The following is a 24,499-nucleotide window of genomic DNA, read 5'->3' as shown; positions in this document are numbered from 1 at the left end:
TCTCTCTCTCTCTCTCTCTCTCTCTCTCTCTCTCTCTCTCTCTCTCTCTCTCTCTGTCATACTCTCTGGTACATAACCCAAGACAGGTCTCCATGAAACTATGCCCACTCTTGTCTACTGACTTGTCCATCTCACCTGTGGTTTGGATTTCTTATTTTCTTTAAACCTGGTACCTGGATTAGAACCCAGGACTCCATTTATGACTTCTTCCCCCAACCCTTAATCCTTATTAAATCTATGTGTGCCTCTATCTCTAAGCATCCCTGACTGTTCTGGAACTAGCTTTGTAGACCAGGATGGCCTTGAATTCAGAGATCCACTTGCCTCTGGCTCCCCAGGGCTGTGATTAAAGGTGTGTGCTACCACACCCAGCAGTCCTGTTTGTTTTAAATCTGGGAACAGTGACTTCCTCAAGCTGGCAGGAGCTTGAGACCCTCCTTCTGCCTCCCTCCCTCATAGAAGTCAATTACAGTCCTGTACTAATGTTGCCTTGGGGGTATCAAGGTTTACCAGACAAAAGGGAATGGTGCTTCATATGTTATCCAAGCATTCAGAAAGCTGAGACAGGGGACTCTCTCCAGTGTGAGGATAGCCTGGTCTACATAAAAACTTTCAGGCATTATGGCCTACCCAGTAACAGCTACACAAACACACAGACAACATTACAACGACATAGCTCTGGATTTTTCTGTTTAAAAAAAAAAAAACAAAAACAAAAACAAAAAAACTTCCGTTAGTTTTATTTTTCAGGTTCTGGAACATTCAAAACAAATTCTTAGGCTATGTAGGTAGGATGCCAATGACTTCCTGCTTCCCTCTCTCTACCTCCAGAATGGGGGGAATTACAGTAGCACTACTGTGCCCCATTTGATAGACTTTACAGATCCAATGAGGGACTCATGTATAGTGGGAAAGCAGTGTCAAGTGAGGAACATCCCAGGAAGCTAGGGACCCAGGAATTGTTATGTGAGGTCTACATAGTGAGTGGCATGCTCTCTGGAAAAAATTAAAAGAAAATACATGTGAAACCTAAAACATGAAAGATCACACTTTAATAGATATTATGAGATACACACCAGACCACCCGGGACTCTTTATCTACAAGCAAGCACTGTGTGTCCATCGCCCTCATCATCTTTAGATTGTCCATGGTGCAGGAGAGCAAACCCAGGAGCCAAATGCAAGCTGTGCAAGTGTTCAGCACTGAGCTGACCCTCAGCTTCTCGCTCCATGTACTCTTGCACCATGAAAAGCTGAATGCAGATCCCAGGGCCTCACAGGCACCAGGCAAGCACCCACTGCTGAGTTTACCTCTGTTGTGACTAGGTTAGTTTCATTTGTAAACTTTGCTTTTAATTCAATTTCGTGTAGGTAGTCGCATTTGCATAAATGTGTGGTGTGGATTCATGCAGTTGAATGCAGGTGTCCATTCAGATTCCATCATCTGGAGCTGAAATTAGAGGCAGGTGTGAGCTACCTGAGGCGGGTAGAGGAAACTGAATTTGAACCCTCAGAGAGAATTCCATGCCTGTGCTATTCAACTTTGGACATCCCACTGGCTTTTGGGTTGGTCTCTCTCTCTCTCTGGGTGTATGAGTGTGTGTGTGTGTGTGTGTGTGTGTGTGTGTGTGTGTGTGTGTGTGTGTGTGTTTGCCAGGCTTGCCCAGATATGAAGGACACAATAGCAGTCAACTGTATCTACCTTCCCCAATTTGGAATAGTGTTACTGTAGACATGGAGCCATTCCTGGTTTTTTTTTTTTTTTTTTTTTTTTGTGTGTGTGTTTTTTGTGTTTTGTTTTTTTGTTTTGTTTTGGTTTGGTTTGGTTTGTTTGTTTTTTTGTCTGTCCAGAGTCCTTACAATCAGTTGGGGGATGAGAGCCAGAGAACACTAATGGAATTTAAGCAGAGGACCATCACTGTGTGTGTTTAGGAAAGATACCAAGGCAGAAGAAAAGTGTGATGCACAAGTATTTTATTGCTGCTTCGTCGTACAGAAAATTGAGAATGCAATGGGTAGGCATAGGGAGAGTTAAAAAAAAAAAACCCAGTTAATAAAAAGATCACAACTGACGACTTCAAATCCAGTTCCTTGGTTCAGTAGATCCCTGAAGCCTGATGAGAGGGAGACTTTCTAGACCCTGAGCCTAGCAGGGCGGCTAAGGACTGAGGAAAAGCCCAGAGGGAGAGCACCCAAGTCTGGAAGTCATGTTCCCTATTTACTGCCAGCAAGGACAGAGTCTGGGCCCCAGGTCATAGACACAACGCACACCGCATTCCTGGCAGGTATTTGTAGCAAAGATGATCCTCTTGGGCTGCCTCTTGGTGCTGAGTGCATCCGTGAGTTCCACACAAAGATGGAGGAATCTTTCTGTGTCGATGCAACCACTGTCATCGTAGCAGTCCACAGGCGCCGGATACTGCTCCCCACTCATCTTGCTCAAGTTGGCTGTGTGCAGCAAAAGGTCCTTCAGGATGGGCACAGAGAAGTCGTTGTCGTACAAGTTGACCTTGGTGAGCAGGGAGCACCGGCTGAGGGCAGGTATGAGGACAGTGAGCTGAGAGTCCTCCATCCTACAACCCTGCAAGTCCAGGGACTGAAGAGTGTGTGCCACATTGTCTAGCAGAAGTCCGAGAGGCATAGGATCTAAAGGCCATAAGACCACACCTCTCAGGTCCAGATGTCTGAGCTGACCCAGGCTTTGGCAACAGGGGAAACAATTCAAGTCTGACTGTGACAGGCGGTAGAGAGTGATGGAGAGAGTCTCCAAGGGGTTCCTCAGGCACCTAGGGAGAAACCATAGGTCAGTTCAAGCAAAAGGTTGTGGAGAAGAGCGTGTGCCCTGGAGCTTAGAAAGAGGATGGCGGGGCACACGCATGGCCCAAGGTCAGTTTGAACATGTGAACAATGAAGCAGAGTCTACTTTTCATGGAGTAGAAACCACACCCCCAGCTTTCACCATAACTGAACCCAGTGACAGGCAGGCACCACCCATCCACTCACTACTCCTTAAAGCAAAGTTAAAGAGCAAGGTTTGCTCTGGTAGCTGACCCAGCTCTCCATCCTTGCTTACCTGAAGACCTCTTCGAGGTGGTCTCTCAGGAAGTAGATGCCATTCAGGGAGAGATGCTGCAGACAGTGCAGTTTGGAGAACTGAGACACCAACTTCCTGACACACTTGTCTTCTGCCCTGTTGCCAATTGCCATTGCGTTCTTGTAGATGCGTGCCAGGGAGAGTTTGCGAAGACTTCTCATGTGGCCAAGGTCGGGAGCAAAACGTGCCAGAGTGGACACGTCCCAGCCCATGTTCAGTTGCAGTTCCTCAATGTGCCGTGGATGGAAAACAGTCAAGATGTCCTTGACAGTACGTAGAGGCAGAGCCCAGATCTTCATCTTGGCACAGCAGAGCTGCACGGAGCCTTTCCTGCGCTGCGCCCACTGCAGGAAATATGCTTGCTCTTCGTCCAGTCGGACTCTGAGGCAGAGGTCAGCTATGACCTTCAGACGCCGCCTCACAGCATATCTGGGAAGGACCTTCACCACTTTCTCCTCATCCCCAGTCTCTGATGAGCAGTCTGCATCCTCTGTTCCAGGCCACATGGTCCAGAAGTCATGGCGTACTTTCCTGAGGTCGAGCTCCTTAATTTTCTCCCTCCTGGGGGTAAAACGTGTCAAGTGTCAGCAGACACGACGACCACAGGACCCAAGGTCGGCGAGCCAGCTTCACTACACATCCCTAATGCCAGCTCCATCCCCCCCCCCCCCCCCCCGCCAAGGTATAAGTCACCTGGGATGGCATGTGTGCTATGCGAGCTCCCGCTGGGCTGCATCTGTAGACCCCACTGCTTTCCCTCCCTCAGTCACTCTGTCTCTACCTAGTCCCATTATTAGTGGTTGTGGGATTCCAGGGACCGGCTCAGTGCACCCTGACCCCATCTTCTCTAAGCTCTAATCCCTGCTCCATGGTCCTTACCTCAAGGAATCAGTAGCTTTCCAGGCCCCTCCTCCCTGCACGATGAGCCCATCAGAAGCCTCTGAGCCACTTCCAGGGCCCTTCTCCCTGAGCCCAGGGTCTCGTCTGCGTGTACCCAAGGGCTCCAGTCTACACTACTTGGTTCTTGCTTACCTGGGGTGAAACTCTCTTGCCAGCTGCATGTCTACTGCATCCAACACAGCCTGGAAGGATTCCAAGTCGGGGGTCTTCATCAGTGTCCCCACAGGGAGGCAGGGGAAAGGCCAGGCTGCCACCATTGCCTTCACAACCCTAGTGTGTCTGCCTTTGAAGGCATCTTTGAACAGTGCCGGGAAGAGCTCCATGGGCAGCTGGTCCAGAGCAGAGATGGCCAAGTCCTCATTTCTCAGCAGAGCCTGCATTGCCTGCTTCATGAGCGTGCCTGGGGTCTGAACACTCATCATGAAGCGTCTGCAGTCGCAAACCGCAAAGGTCCTGGGGAAGCATTCAGGGAAGAACATATTTTCAGGACAAACTTTAGAAAACTTCCTCACCCAGCACAGCAACCGCTCAAGGTCACAGTTTTATTGCTCTGGCAATGGCACAGACACCAACTGAAACCATAGTCCTCACTGGTGGTGGGTAGACAGACTCCTTCACTGCCACCAGTGAGCCTCTCCATCCCATAATGGGCTCATGAATTCCAAGTCAAAATACCTGATGTGCCTCAGCTCTCAAAAATAAATAAATAAATAAACAAACAAATAAATAAAGGCATCTTGTGTGGTTCAGTGTTTAGTTTAACTGCTACTAAGTAGGATGATGGCAGTGGGTTCCGGATGCTTTCAGGCATCAATCTAACAAACAAACATTAAAAAAAAAAAAAAAAAAAAAAAAAAAAAGTTCACCGCTATTTTGGAAAAGATGCAAACTAAAGCCTGATTCAAGAACTACCTCACAGCTACTGCGAGTCTCTGTGCTCTCCGGGTCTGCTTGGGACCTTATTCCACAAAAACACCATTTTGAAGGTAGCCCAGTATGAGGGAACATGCTAGTGACCTCATCACCCTGAGACTAGATGGCCTTCATTTCCATGCTACCCAGAATTCTGGGGACAGTTTTGGGCTGTTTGAACTTGGGAAACCCTGTCTCTAAACAATCAACAATCACACTGAGATCAACAAGCTATCATAGAGGGACATTTGAGATAAAGGTAAAACTTCCTTTAGAATCAAACCCAGTGTCTTCAGCGTGTTTGTTATCCTGAAGAGACAGAAACCCAAATTTCCTGTCCCTTCTTGGGTCTAAAGACCCTACATCAAACTGCAAGACCCAAGGGACGAGAGTTACTCACCAGTTCTGAGCACTGAGGACAACTGAACCATGCACTTCCTCCAGCTCCAGGTCTCTGAAAGCCCTGGGGGGTCTCTCCTGAAGCCTTTATATACCTCCCTGCTAACCCTCCCTGCTGAAGCCCCACCTTCCAATCCCAAGCTGCTATTTGATTGGATCGTTCGGTGACCACCATTTTCAATCTAATAGTCAACATGCAATCATTTCCTCAATTGAATCAAACCAAGTGTGAAAATGCCCCTCCCCCAGCCCCTCTAAGTCTGGATAAATATCAACATTGCACTTGCTAATTAACTACACAACACTGAGTTTATTGATTTGTTCTCTTATTGACTTATTTACTACTTAGTTTTAAATTTGATACAGAGACTGGATCTAGATCCGAAGTCAAAGTTGTATTGGAACTCTAACCCTCCTAATCCTTTTCCCGTGGATTCCTTCACTCTGGTTCCCATCACAGACTCTGTGCATTCACTCTCCGTCATGCACAGTCCCACCACTCTGTCACGTACACTCTCCCCCGCCTGGCCCCCAACGTCTGACACAATGGAGACAAGGGCAGAATGGAAGCTGTTCTCACAGATCTGAGCACAGCCTTCACCTCTAGACTATGCTGGTGTGAGTCCCCTGACCCCTGATTAAACTCTCCCGTTTCTGATCTCTTTCCAGGAGATTGGTTGGACATGACTCCATAAAGGATCCCAAGCCATCATTACTGAAATCTGTCCTTTTTTTGTACCCCACTTCAATCCTTTGCTTCATGAGTGGTCACCTCAAGACCTCCATTCAGCATATGTGGAAACAAGATGTAACTTCCATATTCTAATGCATTTGTGAATTCCATAATGCATCTAAATTTAAGGACTCCTCAACCAATGCTTTCTGGACAGAAGTAAAAAATGAATATATTGATGCCAATAATGTCAGCATTTCAAACTCTGAGAGAGGTGGATGAAGTTGTCAGCCAAGGTAGACCAAATATGGACATCTGGGCCAGTCTAGGGTGCCGAGTAAGACAACATTGTCTTAGAAAAAAAAAATCCCATAGTTTGAGAGAGATAGAGAGAAGGCTCATAGTTTAAGAGCCATTACACCTTCTTTTTCTTCTTCCTCCTCCTCCTCATCATCATCCTTCTTTATTTTTGTTTTCCAGACAGGGTTTCTCTGTGGCTTTGGAAGCTGTCCTGGTACTAGGTCTCATAGACCAGGCTGTCCTCTAACTTAAGATCTGCCTCTCTCTATTTACAGAGTGCTGGGATTAAAGGAATGGGCCACCACTGCCTGGCCCCATACAGCTTTTTAAGTGAACCCAAGTTTGGTTTTAGGCAGTTCTCAGATGCTCCTCAAGGCGGCTTCAAGTGATAAGACAAGTTCTGACCTGTGTGGGCCCTACTTTCACAAGCACAAATCCTCACAATTCACCACACTATCTCTCTCTCTCTCCCTCTCTGTCTCTATCTCTGTCTCTCTCTCTCTCACACACACACACACACACACACAATTTCACAAGGAAGTAGTACAAACAAACCTGCTAATTGAAATGGAGATGTTGTTTGGAGCGAGGCACTCGTGTGACTTGTGTGTGCTGCTGACATCAGTCCCCAGCATCACACTGTGAAGACACAGAGTTTTCAGGTGTGTGGGTTGAGTCAGTTACTGAGCAACACCCCAGTTTGCTCTGGGTTCCAGGGTTTGGGGTCCTGCACCTTGGATTGAGTCAAAGGACATCAGGAGTTTGTGCAGCAAGAATAGTAAGACAGAGAGACAGATATTGGGGTTCAAGCTGAATATTAGAAAAGCAAAGCAGCCAACCACTAGAGATTTCTCACCTCTACCATGGAGGGGACAATCCTGTCCTCAGCATGCCTGCAGACTAAAAACTGACTGAGAGCCTGGACTCCTGCCTTATCATCCTCTGTAGTGCTGGGGTTAAAGGCATGTCATTCCACATGCTGGGATCAGAGTCGGGAGCTGTGTTTCTCTGCTCGACTGATGCTCTCTCATGTAGCCCAGGTTGGCCTTGAACTCACAAAGATCTGTCTGCCTTGTCTCCTGTGTATTGGGTTTAATAGTGTGGCTTCCATTCTCTTCTATGCCTATGTAGTGGCTTAGGTGTGTGGCTAACTAGTAGGTTAGCTCTTAACTAGGTGTATTGTTTACTAGTGATTTACTTCTGCATTCTGCTTTCAGGTAAGCTTTATTAGTTAGGGTTACAAACAATATCAACACAAGTTTGTCAGTGTATAAAGTACTTGTGAAACAAAGCCAGGTCCCAAATTGTGAGCATGAGACAGTCGTCTCCAATGCCCATATGCCTTGTCATGACATGGGCAGAGGAGAGTTGCCTTCCCCGAACCCCACCCTGATGCCCGTCAATGCCTGAGTTAGATGGGAAAGCTGGCCTTGTGGCCATTTTTTGCCTAAGTCTCAAAGATCCCCAAGAAGACTACCATGCAGACATACCCACCAAACTGCAAAAGCAAGGTTTATTGTTCATCCAACCATGATAGGAACCCTGTCTAGCAAGCTGACTTAGCAGCCTCCAGAGGGAATGAAGTCCCTTGTTTATTGCTAGAATTTAAAGAACAAAATCATAGGATTGCATAAGTAGATACAGGGTAGTTTCTGATTGGTTGACATTTGGGAACAATTAGTGGAATTTTTCAAAGTCATATTTTGCAATAAATGCCTGTGTACCAATTACTCTCATTGGCCAGTACTGAAAGGGAAAATTCTGTGGTTTCTATGGCTCAGTCTTGTTATTTGAACATGGCCATAGTTTTTAGCATTGAACACTTAGCATTGAACATAGCAATAGTTTTTAGAATTGTATACTGGAACCACAGGGGTGGTTTTGATCTCACTTGGAGTTTCTTTTGTTGGCAAACAGTCCCTAGGAACCAAGTATCTAGGAGGCTGGGCAGGTGTGGAGTTTCTTGTGTTCAGTTTTGGCCCTAGGCTCCACGAGGCCAGGGGACCTGGAGTTTCTTTGTGTGAGTCAGAGTCCTACTTGTCTTTTCTGTGGCCTGTCATAGTTGCTAACACAGGGGGCTGAGTGAGGGTCTGGTCCCTTCAGTCATAAGAGTTGGAAAGCCACTTTTGATGCCACCAGCTTCAACACTCTAGAGAGCAGGATCTTCACCTCAACAGAGTGGTGCAATATATCCAACCCTGTAAGCACAGTGTGGGAGAGCCAGCACAGAAACTGTGGCCATGGGAGAGCTTTCCACATTAGCCATCTTTCTTGTGGCAGCATGGCAGAGGGAAAAAGTGACACTCCCCCATCCCGCCTTCAACATGTGAGTCAGGAGGGAGAGATGGCCCTGTGGTCAGAAGAGTGGGAGAACAACCATCCATGACCCCCCCACCCCCCGCCCCCACGACCACCCCTGACACCTGCTGCAATGATCTGGAGAGGAGGTCCTGCACCTGGCCAGAGCAGCACAATTGAGCCAACCCTGATAGCCGAGGTGTGGGTGAACCACCACCCACTGTGAGCATGGGAGATCTGTCCACATTACCCATGTATCTTGAAGTGGCAAGGGGAGAGGAGAGTTGCCCCTATACCCACCCATCAAGGCCTGAGGCAGGGGCCAGTGCTGAGCCTATGGAGATTAGTGTGTGACAGCATACCCTGACCCACACCAGCTGCAACACTCTGGAGAGCACACTATAGAGCCAATGTTGTTAGCACAGGTGTACCTGTTCCAGCCCTGAGACTGTGACCATGGAGCGCTGTTCCCACCTCCCATCTAGGGGACCAACCTTCAGCTGCCCAGACCCAAACCTAGGGTTATAACTTGGCCCAATATCCACTCCATCTGAGATCTGCTGGAGCACGTGAAGGGACCTGACCCTCAGATGGAAAGCTGCAGTATCTCTACAACAGGGGGGATTCCAGAGAGAGTCCTGGTGGGGGCCCAGAATTGAACTTGCAATGAAGATCAGGATCTTGAACTGGACCAATGACTCTGCTATGAATTCTTGCAAGTAGAGATGTATGAACAAAGGGGTATACAACTTGTTTTACTGCAAATTCCATGAGGACATTTTTAAATCCTTCCATTTTTTTTTCTCTTTGTTTTCCTTTTTTTCTCTCGAATTTCATTTTCTTCTTGGGGTGGGTGGGGTGATATGTGGATGCAGGGGCAATGGGCAGATGGAAAGGAGTGCATGGGATGAATGAATGGTATCAAGATAGATGATGTGAAAAGACTCAGAATAAATAATAAACTTTTTAAAAAAGTCACTTGTGGATACATAATCACAAGGAATTGGGTGTCTATTTTGCATAGACAGTTACCCATTCTATATCAACTTTAAAGTTTAGGTACACCTCACTTGATAGTGTGCTTACCTACATATTAATTAGATCTGTGTACCCCATTAAACAGGGTATAACACATACAGCCAACTTATTTTACCCCTCTGGAGATAGAGACAACAGAGGACAATTGGTTGTCAACCCAGCTCCATGATCAAGAAACTTTCTCTTGATTTAGAGCCAGAGTCCCTCAGCATTTTTATTCTGGAATCTCTATTTCATCTTACCTTCTCAGTGATGGGCCAAAAGTTGTAAAACAAACAAATAAATAAATAGATAAATAAAATAAAATAAAAATTTTTAAATGGAACTTTGAAATTGTTTGAATTGTAAAGACTGGGGAATTTTTAAAGTTGTGATGCTACATATTGTGATGCTATTATGTAAAACTGACGTGAGATCATGGGGATAAACAAGGAAAAGTTATCATGACATGATTGCAAGGATGCTGGACAACACTGTACACTCTTAACCTCATCTCCAGCCATACTCTGACACACACCATCTATTCAAAGAACTTTAAGCTTGTTTTCTTGTTAGGTACCTGAATAACCCCACCCTGTCAGTGACTCAATTAACCCCTAGGAACACAGTGGAGCCATCTACATGAGTTCCCATGCACCAGTAAGCTAAAACTCCAGGATTTGAGATGGGTGAGACTGGCAGACTAAAGTCCTGCACCCCGCCCAATTCTGCCAGCCAATGTTGGACCACCCCCGAAGACCCTGGTCTAGGAAAACTGTCACTAAGGGCATATTCAACTCATTGTCATCCATACCTGTCCTGAGATGCTGATCCCAGTTCACCATATTCAATTCCCATGGCAACCAAACCTACAAATCTGTCTTGTGGTCCAGCTACTCCACACTGCCAGGGTGAGATATTTAATCCTGCAGTTGAACCCTGTCCTTCAGAGGGAAGGGGCTATAACAATTAATGTATTCCTTTGGTGGGAGAACTCCCTAGTATTATGATACACTGAAGGCTACTGAGGAGGTGAGAATTATCCCCTTTGGTACTGACCAATGTCTTCGATGGTGCAAATGATGTGTCCACAATCATCCCAGTCTATGTGATTGGTGGACCCCTGCCTAGTAGGTTCTAAATAGTAAAGACTCTCCTTTGGACACCGTGAAATGACAGAGAAGGCCCAGGTTCTGGTCAGAGTGAAATGACTAAGGTAGTGCTGTCCTGTTCTGACTCCAGTTTGTGTTTGTTTTTAATGGGTTTTGGCCCTCTATACCATTCCACACAACACTACCACTTGCCTTGGCAACACATAAGATATTTCCATGGTCTTGACCATCCTCCCAATGCATTAACCAAAACAATCGACACGCTATGGCTAATATAAGTACTTAGCCCTGCCAGGAATGGGTATTTAAGGTTACTCTGACCATCAATTCTTTGGTGTACCTTTGTGGTTTTGCCTTTACAAATGCTTTGTCTATGAACTAGGGCACCATGAGGCTCTTCAAATACTCAAGCCACTCTTGGTCTGGCCGTCAATAAAATGGACCTCAAAGTTTTCATGGGTTTTATCAGTCTGGTTGTCAGTAACTATCTCCAGTGCATCATGGCATTGGAGGTCCCACTGAGATCTCCACGATTGCCATGACTCAGCCTTGCTGCCAGGCCAGAGGCCAGCAAGTAGTGGTGGGGGGGGGCCGGGCTCCTCCAGACAAACGTTCCAGGACTCCTGATCCTCTCGTTGGTGCAGGGAGGTCCTAAACATGGAAACAAATTCCTAATGAGACTTAGATGTGAGCCTGTACACTGAATCCAGGTGTGAATCTGGCCGAGGAAGACAGCCTTCAGATTACATCAATAGGCACTGGTGGGTCACCTTCAAGTTAGGGGCTCTAGCCTTCCTCCAGGTTAGGGAGATACAGTCCTTTTGGTATCCCTCCTCCTGGTGTGAGAAGAAAATTTCTCCCAAGAAACTCTTCCTGTCTACCTGCACAAGGGCCCCCTGCATTCTGGTTTGGATTTTGCTTGAATGAATGCCTGGCCAACTGTAGGAATGATCAAATGCATGGCAGACAAGTTTGACAGAGGGAGTTGTGGTTGCTTAGATTCTTGATTTTGTCACTGGTGTTTTTGTTTTGTCTTTAGTCCCCAAAAGCTGAGCTGACTCTGAGTAGGATTCCGCCACAAGGTGGCACTCTCTAGTACATGCTACTTTTGCTCTCTGGTGTCTGCTGGGTTTTTGTTTGTTTGTTTGTTTTTTGTTTTTGTTTTTTTTTTTTTTTCCTTTCTGGATTCTGCCACCGGGTAGCACCCTGGCTTCTCTTCATTGCCATAGGTACTGGGCTGGTCATATGGCTCTTTTATTTATAATTCATTTTTGGCTGTCTTTTAGTGAAATGCATTTGTGGCTATACAAGGGAAATTACATCAGTTTAAATGGTATTATGTCCTGGTTAAATATATAATGCTTTTGTACATGAGATAGCTGTACCGTGTAAGGCATAATTAAGTCCTAGATCTTATTTTCATTTGGAAATTATGGACAATGTAAAGAGATATTATCCTGTGGTTTTCCTCCTCTTCCCACTCCTGATGACTTTATTTAAAAAAAAAAAAAGTCTCCCATGTGTTTTAGTTCATTCCAGATACAGAGAGGTCTTGGCAACTAGATTAGCCATTATAGCTCAGCTGTTGGCACAGGCCTTTAATCCCAGAACTTGGACCGCAGAGGCAGGCAGATCTCTGAGTTCAAGGCCAGCCTGGCCTGCAGAGTGAGTTCCAGGATAACCAATGCTGCACAGATAAACCCTATTTCAAAAAAAAAAAAATGAAAGGAAGAAAGAAAGAAAGGTAGGTCATCGTATTCCCGATACAGTTTCACTGCATAGTCCAGGCTGATTTCACACTCTCAGTCCTTTTTCCTAAGCCTCTGAAGTGAGGACATGATCTTACATGGCTCTGACTGTCCTGGAACTCAAGATGTAGATAAGGATGGCCTTGAGCACCCAGAGATCCTCCTGACCTTGCCTCTCAAGTGCTGGGATTAAGGGCCTATTCCCACACAACTGGCTTGACATCTTTAATTTCTAAGTGTCTGAACAAGAATAGTTCAAACCTTCCCTATCAAATCCCAAATATTTTATGCTGTCCTGCTTTGGTCATAAGTCCAGCTAAGGACACACCCCCTTGGCTCAGGAGAGAGTTCATTGGTAGAACATTTGTCTACAATGCACAAGCCTGTGGGTATGACCCACAGCAAATTACAAACAAGTGTACAAATACACACCCAACTGCTGAGTCTCAACCTTTCTTCCAGGCATGCATGTGTTTCTGGTGGGATTGAAAATTGAACCCAGGGAATGCCAAAGGCTGTTTTGTGTAACTTTCTCTGTTACTGTGATAAAAATGGAACAAACTAAACATGGGGAGAGAAGGGTCTATTCACCTCATAGCTTACCATTCATCATGAAGGGAAGTCAGCTGAGGAGCTCAAAGCAGAAACTGAGGCCCAACCGATGGATAGAGGACTGCTCATTTCTGTCTTACTTTCTCCTCTTCCCCAGGAGCATCTGCCCATGTGGACCCTGCCCAACCAAGAATAGTCTCAGCCCTTCCACATGAATCACTATTCAAGAAAATGCCCCATGAACTTGCTACAAGGGTCTTTCTGTTTCTTTATTTTCTTCCTCCCTTATTTCCTTTCTCTGTCCCTTTCTCTTGTACTCTCTCCGTCTTCTTGTATTGTTCTTCCGGTATTTTTCTTTTTTTTTTTTTTCAATTTTCAAGACAGGATTTCCATGTGAACCCTGGCTGTCCTGGAATTTACTGTGTAGACCAGGCTGACCATGAACTCTATGAAAATCCATCTACCTCTTCCTCATGAGTGCATGGATTTAAGGTGTGAGTCACCACATCCAGCAAAGGTTCCCTTTTAACCTAAAAGCCTAAAAACTAACCAGCACTGTGCAATCCCAGTCTTTACCTTTCATTTTAAATGGCATGTCACTAAACTGACTGGGCAGGTTGAGCTTCAGTCCCCATACTTAGCCATCCAGGGTATCTGGAGTTAGAAACCTGTGCACCAGGTACAGACCAAATGATCTTATTTCCTTGGCACAGATCTTCAATTTTTATGATTTTTTAGGACAGTGTTCCACTGTGTGTTCCAGTTTGGCCTAGTTAGACTCACTAAGTAGCCTGAGCTGGACGTAAACTTGCTAGTAGATTATAATCATTAAATATTGACATTCTTGCCTCAGTCCCAAGAGCTGAGATTCTACGTATGTGACATGTGCCACCATAACTGTTTCCTGATAGCTCTTTTAACTTGGACATCATGGAAATCACAGTGATGAACAACACTGAGAACTTCAAACCCTCCCCCTCTATACACACACACACACACACACACACACACACACACACACACACACACACAATTATAGGTGGTTAAAAACTGCTGGCATCCTGACATAGGAAAGTCATGGCAGATAGGGAACCTGAAATGGCCATCTCTGTGGCTTGGCAAGACTTCCAGAGGAGAGATTAAAACAACATCCCAGTACATAACTTCCAACCAAAAATTTGTCCTGCCTGTAAAATGTGCTGAAGTATAGGATACACAAAACTTATGGGAGTGGCCAACCAATGACTGGTCCAGCCTGAAACCCTGGCTGTAAGAGAGCCCTGACACTGGCTAGAAGGTCAGGAACCAGAGGCTAGACAGCCCAGAGACCTAGCATAGAACCAAACACTACTGGCAATACAATCAATGTAATGCTTCCTAGTGATATTCTGCTACACTCATAAATTGATGCCTAGCCAACTGTCATCAGAGAGGCTTCATCTAGCAACTGATGGACAGAGATGTGCAGAACCACAACCAAATATTACACAGACCTCAGGAATCCTGCTGAAGAGATGAAGAATTGTAGGAGCCAGATGGGTCATGGACATCATGAGAAAACCCCCAGAACCAACTAACCTAGGCCCATAGGAGCTCAGAGTCTGGATGGACAGCAAGGGAGGCTACACAGGACTGACCTAGGCCCTCTGCATGTATGTGACAGTTGTGTAGCTTGGTCTTCTTGTGGGATTTAACAGTTGCAGCAGGAGCAATTGACTCTTGCTGGCTTTGTACCCTCATCCTCATACAGGGTTGCCTCAGCCAGCCTTCATCTTGATGGGTATCACTGGGAGACCAACCCTCCACTCAATAGAAATGGAGGAGTAGATGGGGGCTGAGGATAGGCAGAGAGATAAGGAGGGTCATGGAGGAGAGGTAGGAGGAGAAAGAGTAAATACAATATATTAAAAAACAGCTGAGTTTATCTTTCCTAGGGATGAGAACCCTCATGGTTAACCAACAAAATGCCCTAAAAGTATACACACATACAATACTAGATGGACTCAAGATTGGATTTATGTATTATTTGCATATAAATAAATCTATAGTAATTAAGGATAACACCACAAACTTGACAATGATGTGGAAGGGAAGAAAAGGAAGGAATTGTAGGGAGCAGAGAAATAATGTAATTATATTTTTATTTCATAAAGTAGCTTTGAACTCCAAGTGCCTTCATTTTATAGCAGGAAAATATTCCATCTGTGTTCAAATGCCAAGACTTCCCATAATGTGTGTAACTTTTTCCATTAAAAACTTACCCTTCAGCCACGCGGTGGTGGCACACGACTTTAGTTCCAGCAGATCTCTGTGAGTTGAGGGCCAACCTGGTCTACAAGAGCTAGTTCCAGAACAGGCTCCAAGGCAATACAAAGAACAAAAACAAAACCACAACAACAACAAGAACAAACAAACAGAAAAAAAAACATTTATTCAAACAGCCAGTCCTTGTAGTGCTATTAGATGTTATCACACACACAAAATCACTTAGGTTTGCAAAACCTCTCATGGTAAAGGCCAGGCTGCCACCATTACCCTCACAATGTTAGGGAGTCTGCAAATGAAGGCCTCCTGGAACAGTGGTAGGAAGAGCATCTTGGGCAGGTCTTCCAGAGCAGAGATGGCCAAGGCCTCATCTCTCAGCAGCGCCTTCCTTGCCAGCTTCTCCAGTGTGCGTGGGGTCCGGATGCTCATCTTGTTGGGTCCTGGAAACTTCCAAGAAAGACATCCAAGGAAATGTCAATTCTTATAAACACAAATCAATATCCAGGAAGTATCTATCTCTTAAAGATCACAAGAAAAAAAATCCTATCAGACATGGTGCCTCTGGCTTCTCATACCAGAATGTGGTGTATGAAGAGCTAGTAGACAATAGTTCCAGGCCAGCTGTGGTACTGGAGAAGACCTGAACACAGATCACACACACACACACACACACACAAAAAAAAAAAAAAAAAAAAAACCCACACAGACACACCTGTTCAGGAGGCAGAGTCAGGAGGATTTCTGTAATTTTAGTCTTAAGTTCCAGGCTACCCAAAACTTCATATTAAACAAACACCAAACTTAATCCAATTCAATAGCTTTTCTGTCAACAGCAACAAAGGAAAACTGAGTAACCTTTTAATTTTTTTTTTCATTTTAATTTCCAATCCCAGTTTCTGCAGGGAAAAGGGGTGAGCCAAAGAAACATACTTTGTTCCTGCAGCCAGAACCAAAGAAATGCACCCTGATCCTGAAACCAATGCCAAAGAAACACACTTTGTCCCTGGAGTCAGAGCCAGTGAAAGAAATACACCCTGGTCCTAAAGTTAGACCCAAAAGGCTGAAAAGGACCAGTGAAAGAAACATACTTTAGCCCTGAAACCAGAGCCAAATCTGACCCTAAACCTGTGCAGAAAACCAACCAATCCCTGAACAGTAGATCTAGCTATCCTAAAGTCCAGGATAGAGAAATCTGACCAATTCCCATCGCGGAAATCTGCCTGGGAAAACCCTGCCCCCTAAGAATTCCTCTACAGCTTGTGACTGTCCAGCAGCCTCCTTCCATCCTGGCAGAGGCCACTCTCATGGATTCTTCCCTCCCAATAAATCTCTTGAATGAGTGGAGAGGAGCAGGGCTGCCACACTTTCGCTGGGGAAATCTTCCCCTGGCAGAATGGAGTTGCTACACTCAGCTAGCTCTCCAGTCTCCAGGGGAGTCCACTGGGAAGCAGTCTGACCCGAGCAGAACTGATAGACCAGGGAAACCCTCTCTTGCCAGAGCAGAGCTGATACACGGGGGAATCCTTTCCCTGAAGCAGGGCTGTAAACTGCTATGCTTACTGTGACTGAGGTATTCCTTGGCTTGCCGAGCTCCAGGATACCTTCCTATCCGGGCAGTATTCTGTGAATCCCAAGTGTCAGAATACCTGTCCCATACAATCTGCCCCAAATCCTTATGGTTCCTTCTCTCTCCCCTTCTTCTAATCCCCTCCTCCACCCATCCTAATCCCAATCCACTCCACAGAGGGGATAAGGCCTCCCTTGAGCAGTCAAAGTCTGGGAAACCAAGTTGAGTCTGAACCAAGCCTATTCCCCCTGAATCAGGCTAGGCAAGGTAACCTCCTACCCCCGCTGTAGAGAGCTGCGAAGTGCCACACCTTAAAGAAGATGGTGCTGGCTTCCTCCTTCCACCTTCCCAATGGTGAGCGCTCTCTGTCATAAACAAGTCCTTATTTGGCTAAGCCTGTTCAGCTTGCTAGTTTCTGTATAAGAGAAGCCTATCTGCAGGGTCCATGTTGCTCACTAGGGTTGGTCAGAGCAAGGGGATTTAAACCTGTGCAGGCCTTCCCCTGGGGTCAGAAGAAGAAGCTTGTTCAAGGATCCTGATTAAACTCCTAGAAGAAGATCTCCCCTGAGTTGCATCTTCCTTAATGGTCGAGGTTGGGTGAGACACACACCCCCCCCCCAACACACACATAATGGGCTCCTAAAAGCCAGTTCATCCACCTGGAATAAATCCTAGTCCCACCAGGCCGTCGCCACAAACAGATTGAGATTAAATAATTTTAACGTGTTTCTTCTCCCCTTAAAATCTTCTCACTCTCTAGAATTTCTGATTTCCCTTTACTATCCTCTCATTTTCACTGTAAATTAATAAAAGAAAGAAAACCTTGAGGCTAGATGCTGTCAATGCAGGCCATCTTTTGGAGTTCTGGACTAGCATGCACTAGGATGGTGTATTTTATCCCCAGCACTGGATAAAGTGGCCACAGTGCCTGTCCCAATCAGCCCTTAGGAAGCAGGGACAGACGGGTCACTGTTTGAGGTCAGCTAGATATGGATGGAGTTTCTATGCTAGCCTTGGCAATAGTCCATATTTTTGTTATTGTTGCTGTTGTCTGACAGAGGATCTCTCTTTGTATCCCTCCCTGGCTGTCCTGGAACTCACTATGTAGACCAAGACAGCTTCAAACTCAGTCTGCTTCTGCCTTCCAAGTACTGGGATTGAAAATGTGAACCACCATGCTGGTAAAGCGTCTTGTTTTAGAAAGTAAAGCCAGTGGTGAGATCCTTTAATGCCAGCACTAGGGAGGCTGAGACAGGTGGCTCTCTGTGAGTTCAAGGCCAACCTGGTCTACTGAGCCAGTTCCAGGAGAGATTCCAAAGCTACAGAGCATCCCTGCCTGAATAAAACCATAAGTCAATAAACAAACAAACAAACAAAGAGTAAAACCAACTCCTGGGCATGTTGGCACACATCTTTAATCCTAGTACCCGGGGGGCAGAGGCAGGCAGATGTCTGAGTTCAAGGCCAGCCTGGTTGGTACACATAATATTGAGTCCCAGGAGAACTGGGACTGTTTCATAGAGAAATCCTGTCTTGAAAAACCAAAAAGAAAGTAAAACCAGCAAAAGAAGTAAACTCGTTATAACTTAAATGAGATAAACAACCACAACAGAACATTAGCACACGCTTGAGTAACAACATGCAATGTCAGCCAATAGGAGCTAACTAAGTCTGGGTGTCTACATAGCCTGGGCTACTCAGACAGTTCTGGGACAATCTGGGCAACATGGCAAAACCTTGACCCAAAGATTTAAAGCAATCACAAGTTAAAAATGAAAAAAAGTGGTATTTAAGAGCAAGACAAAACTGCATTTAGAGTCAAAATCAGCCCCCCATCACCTCATCTGGAAACTGTGCCTTTAGGTCTGCTGTGGAGAGTGTCTGGCTAGGTGAATCCACTACCATAGGTAGACACATAGGTAGAAATGGTAGAGACAAAGAAAAGAAACAAAAGCACATTGTTGGAAACATTAGTGTGAGATCAGCTCACTTGAGAAGTCTCTGCCATAGGTTTCTGGTGGTATCAGGGCTCATGCTGAGACTCATTCATTGATGGGAATTGGGTGTTGTTTTTTCATTCCAAAAGTTTTATTTCTTTGTCTCTTATGGTGTTAGGTCTGACTGTATCTGTCAGTGACAGGATGTCACTAACACAGAGGGGACATTTTACCATTGAGTTAAAGTGACAAATTAAACCAATTAAAAAAATTTATAGCACTACATTTGTACATTAAAAAGAAGAGAGTTTCCAAATGATACTCGACCAATGCAACTCAAAAAAATAGGAAATCAAGAATCAACATTAGATGGAAAGACTCAAAGATCAGAGCCAGATTCAGTTTAAACCCAAACTAATAAAATATAGTAGGACAATAAAACAGATGGTCAGTGAGCCTGAAAATGAGAAAAGCCTCCACAGTGCATGGAAATAGAGACTTTACAAATGGACTAGTTAACTGGGAATCACAAGTTAACAACGGCCCCAAGTGAGGCCGTTTTCAAAGAGTCACTTTGACCAAGTGCTACATTTCTTTCCTTGGCCCTTCTCTATGCTCCCATGGCATAATAGTCATCCCTACATCCATACCAGGCTCCCAGGCCTCTGGCGGGAATGTCAAGCTCTCACTGCTCATGATGTCAAGAATGTACACTAACGATGTAAGCATGTGTCATACACGCTCCTCTGGAGACAAGTCCCTTCCCTTCCCTCCTAGCAGTATTGATCACTAGAAGGGGTTTGTGTCTGGAATGGAGTCTGGCTCACACTCTCCCCAGGCAAGATTACTACCACTAAAGATAAGTAAACAGTGCTCTTTCTTGGCCTTAAACCAGAAACCTCACCAGAAGCAACTTAACAGGGAAAGGGGTTTGTCTGGCCACTGATCCTGAAATCCACTGCGGCATGGATTTGTGGAAAAGAAGTGGTGTAAAGAGTGGGCGGGGCCTGCTCATAGAGAGCAAACAGGAAGCAGAAAGATGATGTGGTGCTGTTTGATTTCTCTTAAACTCATTCCTGGTGTGTGGTCCTTCAGATGGTGATGGGAGATGCCATTATGTACATATGCTTCTCATACTGGTTAATGAATAAAGCAATGTTGGCCAATAGGAAAGGAAGATAGGAGGGACTAGGAGACAAGGAGGAAATAGGAAGTAGTAAGGAGGAGCCAAGATGGAGAGTTGGGGGAAAGCAGTATGCTGGCTCCCTGGTAAGAGAAATACATAGATCAGCAGAAATGGTTTAATAATTAAGGCAGAGCTAGCCGATTTATATCTAATACAGAGTCTCAGTGTGTTATTTGGGGCTGGCACGGTGGCAGGACAAGACCGCTTGGGTCTGGCGCGGTGGCAGGACAAGACCACGGAGGGTGGAAAAACTGTACATCTTACAAGATGGTACCTACCACTCCATTCAGTGTGGTTCACCTTCCTGCTCAGTTAGACATTGTTGCAAAATCGCCGAGGGCTGGGTCTCATGCAGGTTTCCGATTTGTCAGACCTGAGTCAGACCTGACCTCACTAGCTCTGGTCATGAGTTTCTACGTTTCCCCATCATGGTCTGGACTCCATTGTTCATATTATCTCTCTTCCCTCACTTTAATTGTACTCCAGGAGCTGGGTCCATTGATTTGTTGTGGATTTCTGAATCTGCTTCCATCTGTTTCGGGAAGGGGAGGCCTTACCCTTTCTGAGACACAAATTGGAGATGGCAAGAAGGGGGGGGGGAGCGGGAGGATAGTTGGGAGGGGGAACCGAGATTGGGATGTAAAAAATAAATTAATAATAAGAAATAAAAAGGAAACAGGCAGAATTTTCTCTCAAAGTCGTTGTGCCAGATTGTATTCTCACTGGTCCCTGGTACAAAGTGTCCTCCTTAGCAGTTGGGAATTCTAGTGTTCCTGACACTGGGCATTCTATCCAAGGTATAATGGAACCCCCACCTTTCCTTTAATTCTTTGAACATTCCATACATTTATGCAATGCACTTTGATAATGCCCATCCATCCATCCATCACTATCTCCATCTCTAACACTGTACCTCACCACAACTCCGACAATTCCATGTGTTACTTTTCATTGTTGATTTAACAACCTCTCGAATTCACTTAGTGTTACCTGTATGGAATAGGTGTGCTTCCATCCATTGGGACATACACAATCAATCAGCATCCAAGACCTGAGAGGAGAGTGACTCTCTACAGCCATCCACTGCCAATGGCTCCTGCACCAAGGGTAAGGTCTTGGGGCCCTTCTCGATTGTTGTTTTAAATTGTGTTTCTGAGATCATATGATGATAATCTCTTCCATATTTCTGTGTTCCTTGTGCATGTGCTCTTCTATTAGGGTTGTTGTTCTACTCACTAATAATGTGTTTTGCTTCCTTACTGTTGAGGGATAAGGACTTCATGATTCCTGTGGATAACATTCTTTTATCAAATGTACCCTTTGCAAATACATTTTGTTACTCCATGTCTCATATTCTCATCTTGACACTTTTGTAAAGCAAAAATGTTTATTTAAACAAATTATCTTTTATTATATTTTTCGTTTAAAAAAATCACCACAGGTGAGTTTCCATAGCAATTATTGATCCCATCAGCACAATTAATTAGCCATCACACCAAACCTGAACACCAAAAGTAGACCAGTGGGGCTTTTGATTGGAAGTGGGATGAGGTGCAAGGTTTGGCAAAAGAGATTCAGTGTGTTCCAACTCGACAGACTGCAATCACCTAAGAGAAAAGTCTCTGGGAATTCAGGAGAGTGAAACTCTGGGTTCATTATGGTAGGATGGTGTGATGGTTTGAGACTTTGGACATTAGAAAATGCAAGTAGCTTTCGTCTGTGAGGATCTCATCACCTGTGTTGCTAAATTCCAAAAGATCAAATACTTGGAAGTATTGAATCCCATTGGCCACAGCCTTCACTCCAACTCCAGTGAAAATGCCCATTGCTCAGTGAATGTCACAATTTAGGAATTTGGGCTTGGTGGAGCACACCTGTAATATCAGCACTCATAAGGCATAGACAAGAAGAGCTCAGAGAGTTCTAGGCTACCCTGGTCTATCGAGTCCCAGGATATCCAGGGTGACACACACAAACCCTGTCTGGAAAAACAAATAAAACAAAAGAACCATTTATATAATGGCTAGCCTTGTCACCTTGGTGCTTTAGACTCATCAAGGCACCATGCCTGCTGCTGTTCTGAAGAGTCAGGCAGGGAGCTGCAAACTCAATGTGGAGGTCCTGTGTCATAGGCTGAGGTCATTACTCCATGTGTTGGAGTCATGGACTGAACAAGAAAGGCGATGCAAACTCAGCTCCACCCTTGCTTTCTCCCTGCTCCCTGCTTGTGCACACAGCCTGACAGTTGCCTCTCAGTCTTGCCACCATGGCATCCCTGCTATGATGGACAGACTCATCCCTGTCCTGATGGGCACCATGCCCTTGAGCTGTGAGACACAGAAGCCTCTTCTACAGCTCAGTTGCTTGTCTTGGGGTATTTCATCACAGCAGCTGTTACTGATGTCTCTGCGGAGAGACAGAGGAATTAGGGGTTTGTCCAGGTAGTTCAGGAAAAGCACCTCTATTGGACATAGTATAGGATCTAAGTTTGGCCTCTGACCTGGGGAGAATCCTGTCCTTGTAATCCATCCAAGGTTATAACATCCTGTTGTATTATCCCTTTACCTTGTGAGTTAATTCAACTGGTCCTGTCAATCACCTGGCCAAGGAGGCCAGCCTTAGGAAAGTTGGTTCACTAAATAGAAAGATATTAAAGAAGGAGAAGCAGAAGAGGAGGAAGAAGAGGAAGAGGGAGAAGGAGAAGAAGGAGAAGAAGGAGAAGAAGGAGAAGAAGGAGAAGAAGAAGAAGAAGGAGAAGAAGAAGAAGAAGAAGAAGAAGAAGAAGAAGAAGAAGAAGAAGAAGAAGAAGAAGAAGAAGAAGAAGAAGAAGAAGAAGAAGAAGGAACATAGGCTTTTTTGTGCTTGCATTTCCCATAGTCTCAGTTCATTCCTGCTAGGAGAGGATCTGAGCCACACACACACCTGCCCACTAGGATGGAGTAAGAGGCTGGAGCTTTAAGCATTGAATCCAGCTGCAGCTGTGGGTGGACAGCTGTGGAAATCCTTTGCTGCAGCTCGGACAGCAAAGGGAAGGAGTGAGGAGGAGGTGCACAAAAGCTTGTGAGGAACCAGAGAAGATGCCCAGAGTTCCAGAGCCAATTGCTGTGCCTCTTGGATAGGAGCACTGCCACCTCTGGTAAGTCACACACCTCCATCACCCAGCCAGCCACTCCCTACTGAGGACTATAGACCCAGGATAGTACAGGTCCCTAGAATTTCTGTCTCCACATTTGTAGATTAGACACTGGTTTTAAACCCAAAGGAAGTTTTGCCTTGAACTCAAATACCATGTTCTCCTTTGATAATTTGTGATCTTTTCATACTTGTGTCAGCATTTTGATTAGTTGCCTAGACTGTCCTGGACCTGGCTGAGTAGCTTGAGCTGATTGGAATCTGTGGTCTCCTTTGTTAGTATTCAGACATCTGCACTGGCCTGTCCTTGGGGTTCTGAAAGGATGAACCCTCAGCTGCAGCCACTAAAGGCACCACCTGGGCACATTCACTGTGTTCCCTTTTAAAAGGGCCCTGCCTACCTCCCATCTTTCTGTCTCTCTGCATCTCTGCCTCTCTCTTCCTCTCTCATCTGTTGCTCCTGTCCACAGAAGCAGGTCTCTACTCTCTCCTTCTCTCCCCCTTTTCCCATTCATTTTCCCCCAAATAAAATACCCTTCAACCCAAGCTCTGTCACATGGCCTCCTTTTGTCCTGCTCTGCTTTCTTAATTACAATATTCCCGACTCAGTCTCCTGAATGCTGGAGTCACCAGCCTGTGTCATCAAAGTCAGACTCAGCTCTCAGGGACTGACTTTACAGGCTGTTACTCAAGTATCTTCCAGAGGTTTTTCATTCAGGTCATTTTAATATTTGTGGCTATTCTGCTTGTGGGTTTGGTTTTGTTCTTGTAAAACATAGTGTTCAGTAGCCCAGTCTTGTCTGGAACTGAGTATGCATCTTAGAAGACCTTGAGCAGTAACTCTTCTGCCTCTACCTCCTCAGTGATGAAGTTTAAGCACTGGCCTTTTTACAAGTGTGATGGAGAACATGCAGGGGCTCATGCCTGCTAGGAAAATACTCCAGACACTCACCTAAATTGCCATTATCTTGATTTAGATTCTTGTTTCTTTTATTTTTGTTAATTTGCAGTGAATATAGATTCATTGAAGGAAAATGAGAAGTTTTGGAGGGGAGATATGTTCATCTCAGAAGAGGGAATTCCAGCAGTGAAAATTGCTCTATAAGATTCAGCTGTAGGCATTTTCTTTTCTGATTGATGGGGGGAGGGGTGCCCAGCCCATTGTGGGTGGTACCATTCCTGGGCTGGTGATCCAGGTTTTATCTCACAGCAATTGAAATTCTAAGACAGAATTTGGTACTGGAATAGTGTGAGATATTGCTTGAAAAGCCTGACCCTGTTTTGTGAAGAATTGTGAATAGACTTTTGAACTTTGGGCTAGAGAAGCCATTGAGTGTGGAGAGCTGAGTGGGATGATCTGGATGAGCTTGGAAGATAAGAGCTTTGAGGGCAGCGCAAATGATGGAG

At 45.3% G+C, this 24,499-nt stretch overlaps 1 protein-coding gene across 1 annotated transcript; it reads right to left on the bottom strand.

Moving 5' to 3' along the window:
• Positions 1-2,218: 2,218 nt before the first annotated feature.
• Positions 2,219-4,459, bottom strand: LOC127232364 (PRAME family member 8-like). The gene is given in 4 exon segments (XM_051198429.1): positions 2,219-2,786; positions 3,074-3,655; positions 4,127-4,440; positions 4,442-4,459. Coding segments are annotated over 4 exon segments (1,482 nt in total).
• Positions 4,460-24,499: the final 20,040 nt, after the last annotated feature.

This window comes from Phodopus roborovskii, unplaced genomic scaffold, assembly GCF_943737965.1.
Source record: "Phodopus roborovskii unplaced genomic scaffold, PHOROB, whole genome shotgun sequence".
NCBI lineage: Eukaryota > Metazoa > Chordata > Mammalia > Rodentia > Cricetidae > Phodopus > Phodopus roborovskii.
Note: the sequence above shows the minus strand (reverse complement) of the source record. Positions and strands in the feature narration are given on the sequence as shown.